This window comes from Malus domestica, chromosome 09 (assembly GCF_042453785.1).
Source record: "Malus domestica chromosome 09, GDT2T_hap1".
Classification (NCBI taxonomy): Eukaryota; Viridiplantae; Streptophyta; class Magnoliopsida; order Rosales; family Rosaceae; genus Malus; species Malus domestica.
In genome coordinates, this window is record NC_091669.1 from 4727754 (window position 1) to 4749411 (window position 21658).

Here is a 21658-nt window from a genome sequence, read left to right on the forward strand (position 1 = left end):
AAGTTTGCTTAAACAATTAACCACTTGAATACCTTCACGATATATATATATATATATATATATATAGAGAAACTAATATAGACCGGCTAGTGGAGACATTCATGAAGCAGCTTGATAAGCGTAAATCCAAGAATACTTGGTCTCGATGAGTCTTCTTTAATTTTCTGCTGCTGATTTCAATTAAAAGTTGATTTCATGTGTTTTATTTAATTTTCTGCTTTTATTAGGTTTCATTCACAATTTCAAATTCTTTTCCTAAATCTGTTTTAAATAGTTAACTAAGAATTGGCTTTAAATACAAGTTATTCATATCAATCTCTTTGGAAAATGACTTTACTTGAACCGTTTATATTACAATTACGATGTTCTCTTGCAAGTATTTTTATCTTATTTTTACAGGTGTAAAAATCCTATCACCCAACCTAGTCCGAAGAGCCACAAGCCGCACCATCAGTATTAAGCTTGGCTTCAAATTTACAGAGAAAGCCGAAGAATCTCATAGATTTTGGGCGCTCTTGAAGGCCTACCACGCACTTCAAGTAATCGAATGCGAAACTCATCAACAAAATTTGACATCAAACCCAAGCCCCGTAAGTTCACTTTAAAAATTTGCAAGCGAATATCACTAACCAAACAATATAAAAATAAATAAATGTGCACAACCACAAAAAAAAAAGTGAGAAATCTTCCTTTTTATCACACTTGTTCTCCACCATACTAATTTGAAATTTTAGGACTTCATAGTTTGTAGTAAATGGTCCCCTCTCTTATCCATATAGCCGTATTATTAAAAGGTATGGAATACGGTGCTTTTGGAAATGTAGTCAGATAACAATTTCAAGTTGGGGGTGTGTTATCTACACATCCCATTTTTCTTCTCACACACTCCTTGATAATTTATGTCCGTTGATCTTCTTCAATTCATTCGATCCGACAGTCGAAAATTAAAAAGGTGTGTCATAAGTAAAATGGGGTGTGTGGATATCACACCCCTTTTGGGGTGTGTAGATATCACACCCCTTTCAAGTTCAAGAGTAGGGTGGTCACAGTCACAGATGCCATGACTATGCATTGATAGCTGTAAAAGGTTTTAAATTTGATTAGTTTTGTCGACAGTGGCGGAGCCCGGATTTTACGTGAGGAGGGGCCTCATTTTTTTGTTTTGAGTACATCGATATTTTTATATTAAGGGGAGGGGGAGTTCGGCTAAACCACACAATGGGCAACCTAGTTTGGTATCGAATTCGCCGTCTACGAGATTAGAACCTAAGACCTCTCACTTCCAAGTGAAGAGAAATACCACTAGACCGTAGTATTGAGTGACTAAATGTTAAAAAAAGAAGAAGATAATGTTCACAAGAGAGTATAATACATGCTTGGAGTTGTGAGCTAATTAAAATTTTCCTTCCAATATCTATTCAATATAGAGAGTAGTTAATCAAAATTAAAGAGGATTAAAAGAAATTAACCTTCCAATATCAAGTCAATGAAAAATGCTAGGGAGATCATGTTTTTAGACCATATTGTTAGTAAAAAGTTAAAGAGAACAAAGAGATTTACAATTCGACAAAAAAAAAGAAAAAGATTTACAAACCTTAATATTGTTTTTGGAGGACAAAATATATGAAATTCAACAAGAAAAGGAGGAAAAGCTCAAAGTTTATTATTCTTTCGGTTGGCGATGTAAAAGAAATTTTTTGATTAAACTCAAGTAGACTTCAAATTTTAAATTTAAGAGTTATTGACTTGTTTACAAGATAAGAGTTAAATTTAGTTTTAGGATTAGTGTCGTTGGGTTAAAAGAAAAAAAGACCTCTTGTTTTAACTATTGGTGAATAGAATTTAAGAGTTTTGTGCATACAATACAATGCCTCCGCCCCTGTTTGTCGATCTTCTCTTGATCAATATCATACACTAGTAGTAAAGGATTAGGTCGTTGTCAAATGAGCTCGTATTTAGTTTGCAAAAAAATTCGATATAGAGTACATATATAGAAGCATAATACAGAAATCCCGAATTAATTTACAAACCAGCACAAAGGAGTGCATAAAAGTAAACAAATTACGAGCAAACAGCTATTTGATATAAACTTAAACATGCACAAGACAGTATTATTGATTCGGAACATAACCTTAACGTCTGGCTTCTTAAACACAAGAAACGTCAAAACCTAAAGAGTGCAGGTAAGTCATTCCTCTTTCGAAGGGCCCAACCCCAAGTACAAACACAAGAAGCCACCTCACGAACAAAAAACAAACCCAATATAATTTATTTGACAAAAGAGAGAGACCCAACCAGCAGCAGCAGCAGGTAACAATTGGAAAAGAGAAATTATGCAGCAATTGTTAAAGGAAGTTTTAACGAAACATTTTTAGTATTGTTCACTTTTAATAAAAATGACATTTTTACTTTAAAAATTTACTTCTGATACTATTCACTTACAATGTCTTTTTGTCCGCTTCAAAGATCCCTCCGTTTGATTTTGCCAAATATATAGTAAGCAAACTACTTACCCAATTATTGTTGCGGAAGCAAACCTTTACTCTTTTACGTACCCACTATTAAGTAATGTCACTATCTGATATGTTAAATGCAATAGACAGACGACATCATTTGATGTATTGCGGTGTAGAAATGGGAGAAAGATATAAGTTTTGAACAAGCCCCTCTTATATAACTTCGTGCCCATTCCAGTTAAAGTATTCTACGAGCAGCTCAACCAAAGTAGATCAACTTAAGCATTTTCCGCTTGAGTATCTAAATTTGTTGAATCAATGGATGCCATAACGGCGATCAAAGACTGAAAAATAGTTGTAAAAAAAACCCGTTGGCACTTGATCAAATAGCTCTGGAAGGTGTACTTCCTCAATCCAAGCTTGTCCCTAAAGGAGAGAACTCTAATTCCTTGGTCCCATCAGAATATCCCTGTTGGTATAGTGTTATGCATATATATAGCAGCTAAAAATATTGTATCAGAAAATATCAATTAATTCAAGATTTGATTTTCCTCTTCAATATCTCTCTCTTGTTTCTTTCTCTATCATCTTCTTTTATATCAATCCTTCATATTTTCCAATGTTGTTAATACCCACATTCTACAGTTACCTCTTGATTTCCCCTTCCAATGGATTTATTTTGACTAACTAATCATGCGCACAATCAGTTTTCAACTAAAGAACATATCAACACGATAAAGAAAGTAACAATAATAAAATAAACAACATTTCAATGGATTTATTTTGATAGTTATGTAATTGTAATATCGACACCATTAATGAAATAAACAACGTTTCAATATTTAATATACAGTTGTTGATATTAAGTGATGAAATATGCCACGCGATCAAAGAGCTCATCCAAAGATTCTCCCATTATTGTGACGTCCATATTTGTTTATGGATTTTGTGCATAAAACTAGTAAAGAATGTAACAATATTTATGCGCATAAATTGAAGATGGCTTTATTGCAGCTACTAGCTAGTAGTCTGTTCCTACGTAGTTACTTTGGACGAGGGAAGTCATGAAATGAGAATTGTAATCTTATTCAAAAACTCATTTTTATTTCTTATTTACCTTTTTTATTTTCGTTCATCAGATAGAATAAATTGAAGAAAATCAATAGTAAAAAGTTAACAAATGTATGTCGAAAGTAAAAATAAATATGTGAATAACAATATCCAACGAGAAAGTTAAGAATGTGGGAGAAAGTAAATAAATGTGAGATCAACTACCTCATAATCTATTTATTCTTGCTACTTCAAACATTGGATTACGAATTCTAATGTGAAGTCTAACTATATACGTCTTGGTGTCGTAATTGTCCGTAAACACAATAGAAGTCTCGAGTATATCCGCCTCTAGGAAACACTAAAAAAAATCAAAATAATTCAAATGCTTTCGTGTAAGCAAACATGCCAATAAATGTTGGCTAATTATCCATGAAAGTAGTTGACTAGAAGACTTGATATTTTACAAATGAAGCCCTCCCTATTGCCTTTTCCCTTTACAGTGTGGGTGGGTGTGGCCAGGAGACTACAATCGTGGTGCTAGACAGGCGCCACAAGTTATCGGCATTTCGTCTCATTTATTTTTTACTTTTAAAAATAAAATAAAATAAAATATTTTCGGATAAAAGATTGAGACAAAAGATGAAGAAAAAATGAGGGGTAGAATATTTTAATTAATGACGTATAAATCATTTTTTTTACCAATAATAGTATAGTTACTAAATTAATTTAAAATATATATAAAAAAATACAAACTTGAATGCAAAAAGTAAAACATATTGTTATCGCTAATTTAGCTACACCGCAATTTACACGTATAAATTCAAGTTGAAGATGCTTGTCCTTTACCCCTCTTTACCACGAAGAAATAAAGTTGAGCCTCGTCATATAACTGCTGGGGATGTTCATGTAATTGGATCATGTTAATTGCCCTTGGTATGAAACTGAATTGCTGAGTGTTGATCTGGCTGCTGTTTGACTATTAGGTATCCAGCTAGGTTATAATTTCGACCTTTTCTTTGTCCAACTTATCTCATGTCAAGAAAGCTACAAAATTGATATCTAAAAATAATATAGATTTTATTTTCCACATAAATAATGCTTGATGAAGGCTGGAAAACCCATCATGGTTTGAATTTAACAAAAAAAAAAAAAAAACCTATCCTATGATTTAATTAGATACAAATTGGTATTGTGCACTTTCAACGCAACAACGCCGAAGTATCAATGTTACAAATTTATTACCTCATGAATCTACTCAGTTATATTAGGGGTAATACTAGAGAGATTAAAATTTTAATTTTAATTTTGTAAATTAAATGATGTGGTTGTTAATGATTAAATTTTTATTTAAGTGTTGATGTACTTACTTCTTGTTGGTTACACATAATTTAATTTTCAAATTTAGTTTAAAAGTTTAATTTCCATAGCATTACCCATTATATTAATATACAATCTTGAGTTAATTACAAACTTCTCCCTAATTCTAGTGGTTGTTCCACTTTTGTTCTCAAACACTTTTTTGTCCTAGGTAAGTTAAAGATGTGTTAAATAAATGCAGATGACGTTTTACCGTAGTGACGTAAAACTATAATATTTATGCATCATGGTGCAAGTTTAATCTCCACTTATTCTCATTTACCATAACATTGAACAATTTAATCCACTAACGTTATTATTTGTTAAAAAAAATTAAAAAAAAACTTTGTTAAATAAGAACAACAATGACTTCATTTACAAAATTAACAGACCACAATATCAACTATGTTAGCTCGAAAACTTTTTGCATCGATACCAAGTCAAGTTGATATAAGATTTTTTGTTAGCAAATGTAACACTGAACGACTACTTGTAATAAAAGACAGTAACTAAAACGTATTATTCGGTTATTCTACTAAAATATTTTTTAGGGTAAAAAATTTCTTCATTCAGTTTTAATGGCGATTTTGAAAATCCAAATTAAATTGACAATTTGGGCTGGTACTTTCATTCATTTTTTTTATCACAAATGCTGCATACTCCTAATTTGTTAATAAGCACACTTTCAAAAATAAAGGACAACTTGGAGACAAAAATAAATAAAGTTGAAGGATGAAAGTAAGAGCTCCAAGAGTTAGTGCAGTGCTAAATAATATACCACCAAAAGATATAAAATTGATGTTATGATTATAATTATGTAATAAAAAATTATTGTAAATTTTTTTATTTAAAATTGATGTTATGCTTAGAATTATGCGATTAGAAATTATTGTTTTTATTTTTTGGAAAACATAAGCGCCGTCAGCAGTGGCAAATGCTTACCGCGCTGCGATGACGCCTCTGTTTGGCCCGGCAGAGCTTAATCTGACATGACATTTGTACGGACTGTCTGCAACCCTGTGACTAAGCTGATAGACCAAACAGCTGATTAGTCTTTTGGACCACTCCCATCTCGACAACGCATTCCCCAAAACCATCATATTTATTTCTCTCTCCTCTCTCTATTTTCCCATATTTATGCTCGAACGGAGTAAGCAGCCAAGCTTCTGCTACTAGTAAACCGTGAAAACATGTTCAAATAATTAATTTTGTAATCATAAATTGAACACGTGTTTACTCATGATTTGCTAGCAGCAGAAGCAGCTGCTGATTTTTTCACAGCCAAGCTCTGTCCTATATACTCAGCGCCTTTCTTCATCAAAACAATTAAAACCAAGGCACTCCCAATACAAAAATAGAAATATACTACCAAAAAAAAAAAAAAACATCTGTCTTCCTCATCCTGCTTTTGCTTTTCATCATCATTCAGCTCCCTTTCCTTTCTTGTATCAACCAAATTAGGGTTTTCTCTCAAATTTGGTATATTTTCCATCTCTTGGGTTTCTAAGCACTAAAAAAGAAAGTGCTATTTCTTCCGCTTCTCCCCTTTCTAGTTTTAGCAATATATAAGAAAAAACAAGAGAGGGAAAAGAAGAAGAAATGGGAAGAGGTAAGGTGCAGATGAAGCGGATCGAGAACAAGATAAGCAGGCAAGTAACGTTTTCAAAGAGGAGGAGTGGATTGCTCAAAAAAGCTCATGAGATCTCTGTTCTGTGTGATGCTGAGGTGGCAGTTATTGTCTTCTCCACCGTAGGGAAGCTCTTTGAGTATTCTACTGATTTCAGGTCTGAACGTTACTCAAGCTTATTGAGCTTAGATTTTATCTGGGTATATACATCTCTTTTCTTTTTCTTGTTTGTTGTTAGTATTTTTTGCTTGTGCTACGCCAGTCATCTTAAACATAAAATAAACTTAAACTTAATTAAACAACTTATACACTTAAGCTCCATCTATCCCTCTACTTTTTTCTGGATCGGCCCTTTTTATCGATTTTTTGGTCCCATATTTAAGAGGTCGACATATTTACATGACAAAGATATACACAAAATATAAGTACTTCAGTTTTTTTATTGTCAGAAGACGTACATAGCCCTTGTTCATTTCACCATTCGCAGACGTGACAAGGGAGTACTTACTGGTCAAATCATGAGAGTGAATTAGTTAATTAAATTTTAAATGCTAATTTTATATAAATATCTATATGGATGATGTTCTTTCAGAATTCTTTTAAATTTTTATCGTCAGATCGGATGAATTAAAGAAAATTAATAGATAAAAATTAATAAAATTATATAAGAGGTAAAAATGAGTATGCAAATATCTATATCCTATCCATATACTTAAAAAAGGCATAATTAATTTCTGTAATCCAGTGGTTTTATGTATGAAGATTACATAAGACACTGGATACAAGGCAGTAAATAAATACCACCACTTGCGTAATGTCTGAGATAAGGGTTATTGTCTCATATAAAACCAAAATAGGACGCAGTGCCATGGGGGTTGCTCTTCTTACTTGTACTTTTAAAATTAGCAATTAATTTTTAAAATAATTTGTTCACAGGTGTTGGACCCGTGTGAGGGTTATTGAGCAATGAGTCATGATGGGCTTGGTGTTTTCCTAGGTTTTGTTACCTAGGATATATGTTTGAGCATCTTGTAAATGTAGCATACCCAATATGATTCTGGTTGCGCACCTAGGGCTTAGGAGAAAGCACTCCTCCAATCATCCAGTAAGTTCTGGAACAGTTGCATAAGAAAAAGAGGAAAACGTATGTTGGTTCGTTACTAAATATGATTTTTCAAAAATTAGTGGATTGTCCTAGTGATTAGAGTTTTTGTGTTCAGTTTATCGTGTTTCGAAGTAAAACTTTCTTTTTTTTTTAGTACAGATTAGTGTAAAATATTGATAATTTTTAATTAAAAAAATTACGATTCTCAAAAGGATTTTTCATTTTGGTGTGATTAACCATTTAGACAAGACAACAAGAATTAGGGACATCTGTAGCTAACAGGAATCCAAGTATTACTTTATATTGATGGTTAGCTAGGTCAATTTCCTAAACTTGTGTCTGTTTACCCAATGGTGGATGAGAACTTACAAAATTTTGGAAAACATTTTAAACTAGTATGAAATTACCTAAGAGATTTCATAAATGAATATTTGCTCACATCTATCATTAAGTTCTCTTTCTTTCACCACTTAGTACTATGAGCTAGTGGTATTTCTTTTTACTTGTAAGTAAGAGGTTTTAGGTTTGAATCTCGTAAATGGCAAGTTTGATACCAATTTATTTCTCCACCCCTTACTATAAATATTTCGTTCAACAGTTCTCTCTTTTCAATTTAGATTGAGATAGAAAGTTTTATAAAATGCATGATACCATTGGACATAATAGAATGTAAGTGTGGATATTAGGAAACTTATATCTATGAGATTATGTGAATCTAAGGGCATGTTCTGTAACATATTCCTTCTATTGGTTTTAGATTTCTCTTATTGTTTAAGATGGAGAGGAGGTATACAAAAGAAAAGAGTGATAAAGAATGGTAGGAGGAAGGGGGTAGAAATGTTTGAAGAATACTATATAAAATGAAAACTAATTAAAAACTAAAAACTCACTAATTTTAAGTTTTTTTTTCATTAATTATCCTTCATTAGTAGCACTCCATTCTCCTCAATCCTTCTTCACCCTTTAGCCAAAAAAGTTACTAAATATAGGTTGTAAGGAAATAAGTTATTTGATTTCACGAGTAATGTATATTGTCATCAAGTATAACTTTTGCAATTTTCCCAACAAGTAAAATCATGTATGTTGTGTTTGGACGAGTGATGACCAAGTACTAAGGGATTTAAGCTATATTAGCCAGAAAGTACTACAAAATATAAGATATGTGGATTCTGAAGTCTAAAAGCAGTGCATTTAATGAAATTTGTTGGTACCAAGGGATTTGAAATTACTACTTAAAATGAGTTATTTGAAACCATTGTTTAAGATGAAGGCGTAGACGAGGCGTTTCATGGATAATCCTGCCTAAACAAAGCTTTGAGGCATAAGGTGAAGCCTCATGACCTAATTTTTTAAATATATATATATATATATATATATAATTATAATTATATTATACAAAATATAATACTCTGTAAAACAAAAATCCTTTGTCATTCAGAAGTGCACAAGTCATTAGTAAATTTAACTAAACATACAAACAAACAAAGAAATCATTCATCCAAATATGGTCCACATAGATTGAAATATAAACAAAAAACAAAAAAAATGGTAACAAACTGTCTTTTTCCTCATTAATATCCCACTCATTTTACAACATTAATATAGCCCACATACATCCCACACTCACTGTCGGTACACTCTCCCTCACTCTCACTTTCCCTCATCTCATTTGTTAATGTCCACTCATTTTACAACATTAATATAGTTCACACACACCCCCCACCCATTCTTTCCCTCAGTACTCTCCCTTACTCTGACTTTCCCTCTTGTTTCTCTGTGTCTCTTTCTCGTTAATGTCCACTCATTTACAACATTTAAATGGTCCGTATACATCCCCCACCACTCTTTCCCTCGGTACTCTCCCTTACTCTCACTTTCCCTCTTCGCTGGGTGGTAGCGGTGTTGCTCAGTTGGTAGTATCACGCGAAGAAGAGAAGGGAGAGTTTCAGTGTTTCACAGAGAAGAAAAAGAACGCGAGGTTGCCGAGGACTCGAGTGTCGAACGAAGAAGACTGAGAAGAAGTTTTATTAAAAAAAAAGGCTTATTTTTAGCTACGCCCTCTGGAACTTCATTTTGATCTCACTTTGCCCACTGTAACTCAAAAGTCACCACTTTTCTTCCTGAAACTCAAAATTCGTTTCACTTTGACTTGTAGAATCTCTCATCTATGAAACTTATAGGTCGCCTCCTGAAACACATGTGGGACCCAAGACTCTATATGACAATGCCACATGCAATAAATTTGATTATAAATCTCCATTATGCGTTAACATTCGACAATAAAAGAATATTAAGGTTAAAGAGATTGAAGAGATGAAAAAAAATAAAAAAATAAATTGATTAGCCTAGCGCAACCAAATTAAACTCACATAAGAAATTAACAGATCTAAGGCTATGTGGAGTGAATTTGAGTTTTATAGAGACAACTTTCAAGTTTTAGGAGCCAAAATGGTGTTAAAATCGAGTTTTAGGGGGCAAAGTGGAGCGACCTATGAGTTTCAGGAAGTAAAGTTGTGACTTATAAGTTACAAAGAGCAAAGTGAGATCAAAATGAAGTTTTAAAAGGCATAGCTAAATATCAGCCTAAAAAAAATTGCCCAAGACACCCTATGGCACACCTCAACCACGTCTAGGCAAGTTTTCGGCAACTCCCACTCGGGTGTGTTTGTAACTAATTAGACTAAACTCATTCGTACATGGAAATCACTCATCGAAACACAACATAAATGATTTCACTTGCATGGAACAATGTAATAAGCTAAACGTGTTTACAAGAAAGCATTACTCATAAAATTGAGGTTAATGGCCAGTTCATAAATGCTTATCCTTACCTTTTTGCGTTGGTAATTGATGAGTTAACATGACATATTCAAGATGATATTCCTTAGTGTATGCTTTTCGCAGACGATATAGTGTTGATAGATGAAACTCAGAAAGGGATAAATGTGAAGCTTAACCTTTGGAGAGAAGTGTTGTTTTTAAAGGTCTTCGCCTAAGCCGATCAAAGATAGAATATATGGAGTGCAAGTTCAGTGCAAATGGAGGCCAAAATGAGTTAGGGGTGAGGATCGGAGATCAGGAAATACCAAAGAGCGACTGCTTTCGCTATCTAGGATCTATCTTGCAAAAGAACGGAGAATTAGATGGAGGTCTCAACCATAGAATACAAGCTGGATGGATGAAGTGGAAGAGTGCATCTGGCGTGTTGTGTGACGCCGTGTGCCACTGAAGCTCAAGGGAAAATTTTATAGGACGGCAAGAAGGCTGGCGATGCTGTATGGCACATAATGTTGGGCGGTGAAGCATTAACACGTACACAAAATGGGTGTAGCGGAGATGAGGATGCTTCGTTGTATGTGTGGGCACACGAGAAAGTATAAGATTAGGAATGAGGATATCCGAGGTAAAGTAGGAGTAGCCGAAATTGTAGGAAAGCTGAGAGAAAATTGGTTATAGTGGTTTGGACATGTGCAAAGAAGGCCTACTGACGCTCCGGTTAGAAGATGCGACTACGGGATAGAGGTTCAGGGCAGAAGGGATAGAGGAAGACCTAGGAAAACTTTGGAAGAGACTCTAAGAAAAGACTTAGAGTACTTGGATCTAACGGAGGACATGACACAGGACCGAGCACAATGGCGTTCTAAGATTCATATAGTCGACCCCACTCAGTGACTTGGATTTTTCAAGTCTCCAACCGAGATGTTTTCCTCACTCGAGAAATTAAGGGAACACTACCTCAATCTACATGCTTCACTCATAAAGCTTCAACATACTAGCTTCAACAAAAGAAAAATTCAAAGAACTTAGTGAAGAAGGCTTTAGTGTATTTAACACAATACGTTGAAATGAAGCAAAACTTATTTATTGATATCTCCGATAAGTTACAAATATGTACATATACATGAGTCAAAATAAACAAACAAGAAGGGGCCTTCACAAAGGTTGCTTAAGAGAAGTCTCAGCAGTCGGTAGAGCCCTAGAAAGAGAAGGCACCGGAGGGTGATCACTCGGAGCCTCAGTACTGGACAGAACCCTAGAAGGAAGAGACATCAGAGGCTGATCATTTGGAGCTTCATTACGAGGTACAGCCCCAGAAGACGAAGGCAATAAATGCCTTTGGAACAAACCCACAAACCTCTGATGATCAAGTAAAATCTGACCTTAAGATTCCTTCATCTGGTCAAGCTTCCTCTTCATGTTTGTAGCATAGTCATGTGCGAGCCTGTGCAACTGTTTATTCTCATGCTTGAGCCCTATAATCTCCTGCTTGAGACTCATCACTTCAGCCACCAATGATTCAACTTGGCGGGTTCGAGCAAATAGGCGTTGGGCCATATTCAACACAGAACCTGCACATTGAACATTGACAGCCAAAGAATCCTTAACAGCCAACTCATTAGACCGTTTAGAAAGAAATCTGTTATCTTTGGGAGTGAGAATGTTCCTTGCCACCACCGCAGCGGTTATATTATTCTTCATCACGGAATCCCCAACGGTAAGAGGACCAGTAAGGGATAAGAAGGATGGGCGCCATATGTTGTCTGGAGAAGGCGCGGTTGCCTCTTCACCAAGGTTCAAGTCAAAACGATGGTCGGAAGGGCCAGACATTTTCAAAGGTGTTGAAGAGAGAAGAGGTCAGACAAATTAAGATCTTAAAAGTGCAAGAATGGAGCTTCTACTGGTGGAGATTCAAGTGTGCTTTGGAACTTAATGCCAGCCTCTATAAAAATCTGCACTCGATGGAGCTTCAGAAATCGAAGAGGTGCTTGCTCAGAAATAAAAGAGGCATTTGCTTTCTCAAAAGCTGGGCTGCTCAGAGACCACGAGGGCCGATCTCAGAGATCGAAGAGGCATTTGCTTTCTCAAAAGTTGGGTTGCTCAAAGACCATGAGGGCCGATCTCAAAAATCGGAGAGGCGCTTGCTTTATCAAAAGCTGGGCTGCTCAGAGACCACGAGGGCCGATCTCAGAAATCGAAGAGGCACCTGCTTTCTCAGCTTTGTCAGCATCTGTCACATGCACACTCAACTTTGCGGAAATTACGGGCAATCTGTCGAAGATTTCTGGTGAAGTAGAAAGCACGTGAATCTTACTGTTCAATCATCCACTTTCCACACGCAACATCAGCTCATGGGTACCATAGATAACTTTGCCAAAGATCTCTGACAAAGTTTAGACACGTGAAGCTTGCAGCTCCCACTACATTGCTATGACTAAGAAGGGTAAAAGATTAGCACAGAAACAACACTAACAAAGTTTAGACACATAAATTTTGAAGGTTTAGCTACCATATTATTACCCACAAGGATAAAGGAACAGCACCACTACTGGATAATTGGAAAGTCCCTGTGTGTCAACCTCTGTGCTCCGTGGCAAGGTAGACTAGCAAAAATGCCCAACCTTTACTCACATTCGAGAAAACACTCCCAACAAGATTGCTTGCTTCAAAATCAAAGAGGCACCGTCCTCCGAATCTCGAGAGCCAGACTCCCACCAACAATACTTTCTCAAAAATCGAAGAGACATCGCTCTCTGAATTTCAAGAGCCAGACTCCCAGCAAGATTGCTTTCTCAAAAATCGAAGAGGCACCGTTCTCCGAATCTCGAGAGCCAGATCCCCGACAGGATCGCTTGTTCGAAAACCGAAGAGGCATGTCTTTCTCAACTTCGAGAGCCAGATCTCCTTGGATAAAGCTTGTCTGTAATCTTCACACGCAACATCAGCTTTCCAGATACCACAAACCATTTTTTCAAAGTGCTCTGACAGAGTTAAAACACGTGAAGTTGGCAGCTCCCACTACAGTGCTATGACCAAGAAGGGTAAAGGAATAACATTACTACTTGTTATTAGGGAGACTCCTATATATGTCGACCTCTATCCTCAACGGACAGGCAGACCTGCAAAAATGCTCAACCCTTCCTTATATCTGAGAGGGCACTCCCAACGAAGCATCTCGAAATACTCAGCTTTCTTTCCCCCCGATAATACCTCTGCAAACAAGCTACACTAGAGCAAGAATATCTCATATCATCAGGGTTAAAAGCAAGAGTATCCCATATCATGCTTTTTCCCTGTCTTTTCATTTGGCCTTGTTCTTACCTGCAAGACAAGGAGAAATAGAGCAATCAGTCAACACTTGGAATCAAGCTTCCAGTTAGGAACTGACTGCCTGGAACCCCTTACCTGATTACTTACCTGGCATTGCTCTCGAGTACTCATCTTCAACATCTTATACTTCCAGAGAAAATACCACATCTGCCTGAGGAACAGATAAGGCAAGTGAGAAGGATACAAAGAAGCATGTGGAGACAAGCGTAACAGAACACGTGCCGATACTTCCACTACTTTGTCAATGGCAAAAGTATCCCATATCAGCAGGGTCGAACGTACACTAGATTTGATGGACTTGTTTTGACCCTCAAATTCTTTAGTCGGCCTTATACTCTAGAGGTAACCAGAAAACCCTCTAGCCTAGTTCAAGAATAAGCATGTGGAAAGTTACTTCTTCAAAAGTAAAAGTATCTCATATCATCTCTTCTCATTTTCTTCTCTTTATCCTTCATATTGCCTGCAAGATAAGGAGAATGAGAACAATCAGTCGGAACTCGAAATCAAACTTCTGATATGGGACTGATTGCTTGGAGCTCTGATTGCTTACCTTGTATGTCACCTCTTTTAGCAGATCCCCTAACTCGGTGACTTAGGGGACTCCTACTACATGGTTTGTATCGCGCTTGACCAAGCCTGAAACTACAAGTAAGCTTCAAGTGAAATTGATACATTACCTTGTGCATCTCCACTAGTTAAAGATACCACCCCTGGACGGAGGAAGAGTACTTCCAGAGAAGATGCCACATCTACCTATGAGACAGATAAGGCAAGTGAAGACGATACCACACTTTGGTACTTAGAAGTTTCGTGATTACTCAGCGGCTTGGATCTTGCAAGTCCCCAACCGAGGAGCTTCCCCTCCAACCAAGAGGCCAATCACAGAGCGACACGTGTCGACATCAAAAGCCAATCATAGCGCAACACGTGTCAACATCGGAAGCCAATCACAACACGACACGTGTCAATGCCAGAACAAGGCTAGAAACTCTCTTCTATAAAAGAAGATCATTCTCCCAAAATATTTCCTAATGCCATTTGTACTAAATCATTCACTTGTACCCACTAAAAGAGAGCTTGAACCTATGTACTTATGTAAACCCTTCACAATTAATGATAACTCCTCTACTCCGTGGATGTAGCCAATCTGGATGAACCACGTACATCTTGTGTTTGCTCTCCTGTCTCTATCCTTTTACATACTTATCCATACTAATGACCGGAGCAATCTAGCGAAGGTCACAAACTTAATACTTTCTGTTGTACCAAAGTCATCACTGATTTTGTGCATCAACAATCCTTAAGTCCTTACCTTTTTGCATTGGTAATGGATGAGTTAACATGACATATTCAAGATGTTATTCCTTGTTGTATGCTTTTCGCAGACGATATAGGGTTGATAGATGAAACTCAGGAAGGGGTAAATGCGAAGCTTAACATTTGGAGAGAAGTGTTGGAATCTAAAGGTTTTCGCCTAAGCCGATCAAAGACAGAATATATGGAATACAAGCGGGATGGATGAAGTGGAAGAGTGCATCTGGCGTGTTGTGTGACCGTCGTATGCCACTGAAGCTCAAGGGAAAATTTTATAGGACATCAATAAGGTCGGCGATGCTATATGGCATAGAATGTTGGGCGGTGAAACATTAACACGTACACAAAATGGGTGTAGCGGAGATGAGGATGCTTCGTTGGAGGTGTGGGCTCACGAGAAAGGATAAGATTAGGAATGAGTGGGTTGGACATGTGCAAAGAAGGCCTACTGACACTTCAGTTCGAAGATGTGACTACGGGACAGAGGTTCAGGGCCGAAGGGGTAGAGGAAGACCTAGGAAAACTTTGGAAGAGACCCTAAGAAAAGACTTAGAGTACTTGGATCTAACGGAGGATATGACACAAAACTGAGCGCAATGGCGTTCTAAGATTCACATAGCCGACCCCACTTAGTGGGAAAAGGCTTTGTTGTTGTTGTTGTATTGTCCTTTTGGATCCCAACAAGTTGATATATTTTCTATACTTGTATTTACTCGGCCCCCAACCTTACAATTCTAGCTCCTGAGTCCACGGTTTTGCAAGCTAAAGAGATATAGCCACTCTTTCGCATTTACTGTCACCAAGATAAAAGGACTCATCAGTTTTACCAAAAACCGTCAGACTAGGTGTGCTAGAATCTATGCCTAATTTCAGTTCAAGCTATCAAGATGTGAGCTGAGTCAACGATTACATTATGCTCTAATATTTTTCTAACCTATATACCTACCTCTCTCCTTCTTATTGGGGACGGTCAAATATATAAGGAGAAATTAAGCAGGGAGGGGCCAATTATGTCTATATGACAGATTTTATTTGGTCTACTACACATTATTCTTTAAAGTTTAAAAGTTTCTGCTGAATATATGCCAACAATTATCTTAAATTTGACATTTTAATGTTTAGTCTCGAAAAATAGAAGAGTTGGCCAAATTACCGCTTGTAAATTGTCTTAATTGGAATAGTTCATTCGATTGTCGTTTCCTGTCGGAATACATTATTATAAGACTCTCAACCTAATGTATACATGCCTTGTGTTTCCTATGCTTATCAAGTTGTAGGGTATGAAACCAAATTGTAAACAACATTTGTATACGTTCATGACTGGCATGGTGAACTCTTCTATTTCCAGTATTAGAAATAACACATACTGTTAACGTGCACAGTACTATAATGTAACGAATGTAATCCCCCTAATGAAGCCTTAGCGATTGCACTAGATTACAACTGAAAATGTTGAACTGGATATGTGGTTTTTCGTAGTGAGTGGTGCTGGCAGAGAAAGAAATACGTAGGTTGCTGCATAGTTGGAGAACTCTGCGAGTCTAGCTAGTTTCCAACATATGAAAGGTTGTTCTCTAGAGCAAGTTTATATTGGCCGATTGTTCAAGCTAGGGGCTTCTTTCTTAATTCCCGACGATATGTATCAAAATCTATATATAACAAAAGTTTGGGCTTTGGTGATCATTCTTGATTTCGCTTTTCAACAATTCATCTACTTTTATGAATCTGATGTATTCTTGGACAACTATGTATGATGTGCGCTTATTTTATATTTATAAGCTTCATTGGCTTGTCATTCTGAAAGATTTCATTTTTGTGAAGCATGGTGAGGATTCTGGATCGATACGACCAATATTCCTATGCAGAACGGCAACGCACCGGAGCTGATTCTGAATCACAGGTATTTAATATCCTAGACCTAGTACTAAGAATATGTAGTAAAAGATGAAAAGTTGCATCAATTAGGTTTCTTTCTTGTATATATGTTTTTAGACTTGAGAATTGGTTACAAATTGAGGTCATTTTTCTCCTCTCATGTTTTGCATCCGATTTATGCATGCGTGTCCTTCAATACAATACTGATCCGCAAGAGATTGATTTAGGGTTGTTAACTGATTGCAAAACCTACCTTTCTAATAAGGTTGGATTAGGTTAAGCCATTAAAGATCCTGCAGAATCCCTAGTTTTCTGGTAATTATATTTTTCATTTTATATGCACCTCATTATTTTTTAGATAGTACCGTACAAAAGCAACTGTGCATAATGTACCCTCGTTAAAACCTTGTCGGGGATTTGAACCCTCTCAAAGAAATAATGTCAGGAGCCTCCTAAGTCCTAACCAATATTTGTAATGCTTGCCCATGGAGATGTTCTTGCATTTGAAAAACCGTGTAATAATTTCTGAATCTTAGATTGCGTTGATAAAGCTTGTATGCTTCTTATAGGAAAACTGGCCGGTGGAATACCCCAAGCTTGCGGCAAGGATTGAAGTCTTACAAAGGAAACTAAGGTAAATTATTTAAGCTATTGTTATTTAATTCAAGAATTTTATTCAGACAGGAAACGCTATTGAGAAAATCTAATCAAATAAATGTTGTGCGAGTGAGAGTGATATAGTAATTCCTAGATGCATGTGGTCTAATATATTCTAGTGGATAGGGTGTTGGGTTCCTACCCATGCATCCGAAGTTCGAAACTTCCCTCCCCCCTAAACTGTTGTAATAGTATCCCTCGCCTTAATAATAGTAATTTAATATATATATATATATTATATAGTATTGATATATTTATGAAGAAATTGTTTTGAGAAAATGTTTTCATAGGTTGTATTTAACGTCTATTTCTCTAGGAATTTGGTGGGAGAAGATTTAGACCCCTTAAGCTTGAGAGAGCTTCAAGATTTGGAGCAACAGCTTGATACAGCTCTTAAGCGCATACGAACAAGAAAGGTAATGAAGTTACTTAACTCAATTAAAATAACTCTCAAATTAATCATATCTGTCATGGATTAGGTAAGCTACCTTGGCATCTAATTAATATAAATTAATTTATACTTATTCCATATATAATTCTGACATTTGCAGAACCAACTCGTGCATGAATCCATTTCAGAGATGGACAAGAAGGTAGAATGTTGTTCCAATATGCATGTGTTTGTACGTGTGCGAGGACATTAACTAATCGTTGTATGTTTCTGGGTTAATTAGCTTAATTGTTACCTTAACTATAAGTATACCTTCACTCGGGTGGGCTTAGCATCAAACTTTAGGTATGTTTAATGGGATTAACATCATATTCAAATATGAAATGAAACTGGTGTTTATGCATGCGCATATATGCGTGTCTGTATATCTCACATTGTGACTTGTTCCAGCGAAAGGCTCTACGGGAACTAAACAAGTCGCTAGCAAAGAAGGTAATTAAAAATTTAAAAGCGTTCTTATATATATATATGTTTTATTTATGAGAAATATTTTTTTAGAATATTAATAAAATTAAATCTTGGATATAACAACATATATATAATTGATCCAAGGTGAAGGAGAATAAAACGATGCTTGAGGAAGAACATGACCAGGTGCAGTTAGTAGGGCAGCAGCAAACTAACCAAGGCCGCCACAACTCATCCACCCTCATGCTCATGCCGCCGCCGCCCCAACCCCCATCAACACCAACACTACCTACTTTTCGAACCACCAGGTACGATCTCTCTCTCTCTCTCTCTCTCTCAGAGCGATGTTTCCAATGATCATATTATTTTAGAACTATAAAAAGTACAAGAACCGGAAACACATTAGGGTTGCGTGGAAAAGCTAATTATATGTATGTAGAAAATCATGCAGTGGGGGAGTCCAGGCAAGAGGAGCAGTGGATGACAATGATTCTGATAAAGGCGGAAGACCTCCACCTCGACCGGCTGCTGCTACAAACACACGCATGCCACTGTGGATGCTTTCGCCATTTGAATGAAATATAAGCTTCGCCGGAAGACGACCACCTCGACCGGCGGAATACCTTCTAATGCTTTCGCCATTTGAATGAAATATAAGCTTTCGCCATTTGAATAAAATATAAGCTTTGCTATTGTAATTAAAGAATAATATTAAAAACAATGTTTCTTCAAACTTGTAATTAATATTCTAATCGTCTTGAAAGAAATTTTGGGGTTCACATGAGTGATCAGTGGCTGATCCAGGAAAAATATTTCAGGGGTCACATGTAAAAGTTTACAAACAAATTTTAGACATATAATAACTTTAAAAATTGAATCATAGTTCCAGCATTCATAACTTATAGAACAAATAACAATACAAGTTACAATAGTCTTCGACGCGTTTTCATATTTTGAAAATGTTGCATTATAGCTTCATTGTCAATGAAAGAAAAAACATTGCTCTCAACCAAGGAATAAAATATCGGTAATATCGGAAATATCGGTAGTCCGAAAACACGGAAATATCAATGGAAATATCGGGATAATATCGATATCGATAAAAATTACATGGGAACCACGGAAATTGTAAGAAAAACTTGGAAATTTTTATTGAAACTTTGCAGGATGTTTATTTAGTCAATTATCTATTAGTTTATCACAAAAAATTGGAAGGAAATGCATTGCATGATGGATTTAACATTATCAAGTTGATTATATAGCGAGCTGACAAACATTGTGAATGTAGAAAATATGTAGTAATTAATGAAAGAAGTTTAAACACACCAATTGGGGCTTATTGCGGCAAGTTTTTTAGATATGACCTCGCATCAAGTCGTCTTTTATGTTAATTTGTAATCTTAACTGGTTTTGTTGTGTTGTGTCAATTAGTTAAATTAAGCTGTACATCCAATTGGGGCTTATAAACATTTTAATTCTCCTTAAAAATCTAAGGGCATTTAATCAGGATTTTAAGTTATTCTTTAAAGTTTAAGGGGTATTCGATCATGATTTTTAAGAAATTCATACATTCCAAATGTATTCATTTCGAAATTGATTCGAAGAGATTTTTAAAAAGTTGGGAAACTCGAAAAAAATAGAAATATTTTACATAATATTTTAAACATTCTCAAATCGCTCCCTGAAAATTTGAGAGAATTCACTTAAAATTTTACATAAAAGTTTTAAAATTTATTAAACTTCATCAAAATTCATAAATTTTTAAATCTATTATAATCCTTTAAAATCTGAATGGAGTAAAAAATTCAAATCTAAACCTAATATGAAACAATCACTAAATTACATAGAATTTCTAAACCAAATCTAACAAGGATAAATTACAATTCTAATACGATGTTGTAATTACTTGGAGTTTTTTAGGGCAATATGTAACACCCACCCCCATTTATAAAGATATATTTGTGTAATTATCCCCTAAACATTTTAATATATCAAATTGGTCCTCTTTGACTACCAATCAGGATCCAAAACATTGGATCCCTTTCTTTCTGAAGTGGCCATGTGGCAGCCCCCCCTCCACTCTTCTCTTTTCTCTCTCTGTTCCCCCGTGACTCCCTTCTTCTTTTCTTCTTCTTTCTGTTTTCTTTTCTTTTTCTTCTGTCTCCCTCTCGGCTCTCTCTCATATCTCCCTCATCTCTCTTCTCTGCACCGCACCACGCACCCATCTCCCTGCGCGAGGAACATCACCATCACCATCTCGTCCGTCGTCCCCATCGGCGCTCTTTACTCCCTCTCCCTCTGGCTCTCCAACTCCGCCTACATCTTCCTCTCCGTCTCCTTCATCCAGATGCTCCAAGCCCTCATGCCCGTCGCCGTCTACTCCATCGGCGTCGCCGTCTACTCCATCGGCATCGCCGTCTACTCCATCGGCGTCAGCGTCGCCTTTCAAGCAATGTCGTGATAATATCGCTAATATCGCGATATTTTCGATATTTTTTTACGAAAACCTATTGGATGTGTGTGGAAATATCGGACTCCGAAAAAAACGATAATATCGGCGAAATATCGCCGATATTATCGATTTTTTATACCATGCTCTCAATATAAACCACTATGCTATCACTCAACCATTGATCTTCCATTCTGTTACGCAATGGAATCTTCACAATATTCATAGCGGAAAAAACTCTCTCCACTGAAGCAGTAGCAACTAGTAGAACCAAAGCCAATGTAATTAGCAAATACACATGATTATATACTCTATTCCTTCCAGTCTCCACCATTTTTTTTTTTGCAAGGCTACCAATTCCTTTCAATTGAAAAAATTCACTATTTGAGAGCATATAAAAAATATAATGCCCAAGTTGATCTTCAAGTGCCAAGAGTTGACAAGTAGTAAATTCATTCGGATAAAATGAGCAAAACAAATTAGCTTTTGTTCATCAAAAGTCGAGAATGAATCATTCGGGCTCAAACTTGCTAAACAAAGAAACAACTCTATATTTACCTCATCAAGCGACTATTTAATTTCACAAGTTGCTTATCAACGATAGCAACAAAGAGCTCCACATGATAATGATGGAAGTTTGTGATTCTTTGAGCTCTACGCTGTGATCTCCCTAGAGTAACATATCCATCATCCAAGCGTTTATTTTTTTGGCTCTTGGCGTTTATTTTTTTTATTAAACTAAGGGTCCGAAACTATGTGTTTTAACAAAGTAATATTTATTAAATAATAATAATAATAA

At 36.1% G+C, this 21658-nt stretch overlaps 1 protein-coding gene across 1 annotated transcript in view; it reads left to right on the forward strand.

Moving 5' to 3' along the window:
• Nucleotides 1-6257: 6257 nt before the first annotated feature.
• Nucleotides 6258-21658, forward strand: part of LOC103442447 (truncated transcription factor CAULIFLOWER A) — a gene marked incomplete at its 3' end in the record, with an annotated part of 45035 nt that continues 29634 nt past the window's right edge. The window contains 8 exon segments of the mRNA NM_001293840.1: nucleotides 6258-6649; nucleotides 16841-16919; nucleotides 17464-17528; nucleotides 17868-17967; nucleotides 18103-18144; nucleotides 18393-18434; nucleotides 18555-18749; nucleotides 18751-18759. Coding sequence (NP_001280769.1) covers nucleotides 6465-6649; nucleotides 16841-16919; nucleotides 17464-17528; nucleotides 17868-17967; nucleotides 18103-18144; nucleotides 18393-18434; nucleotides 18555-18749; nucleotides 18751-18759 — 717 coding nt within the window.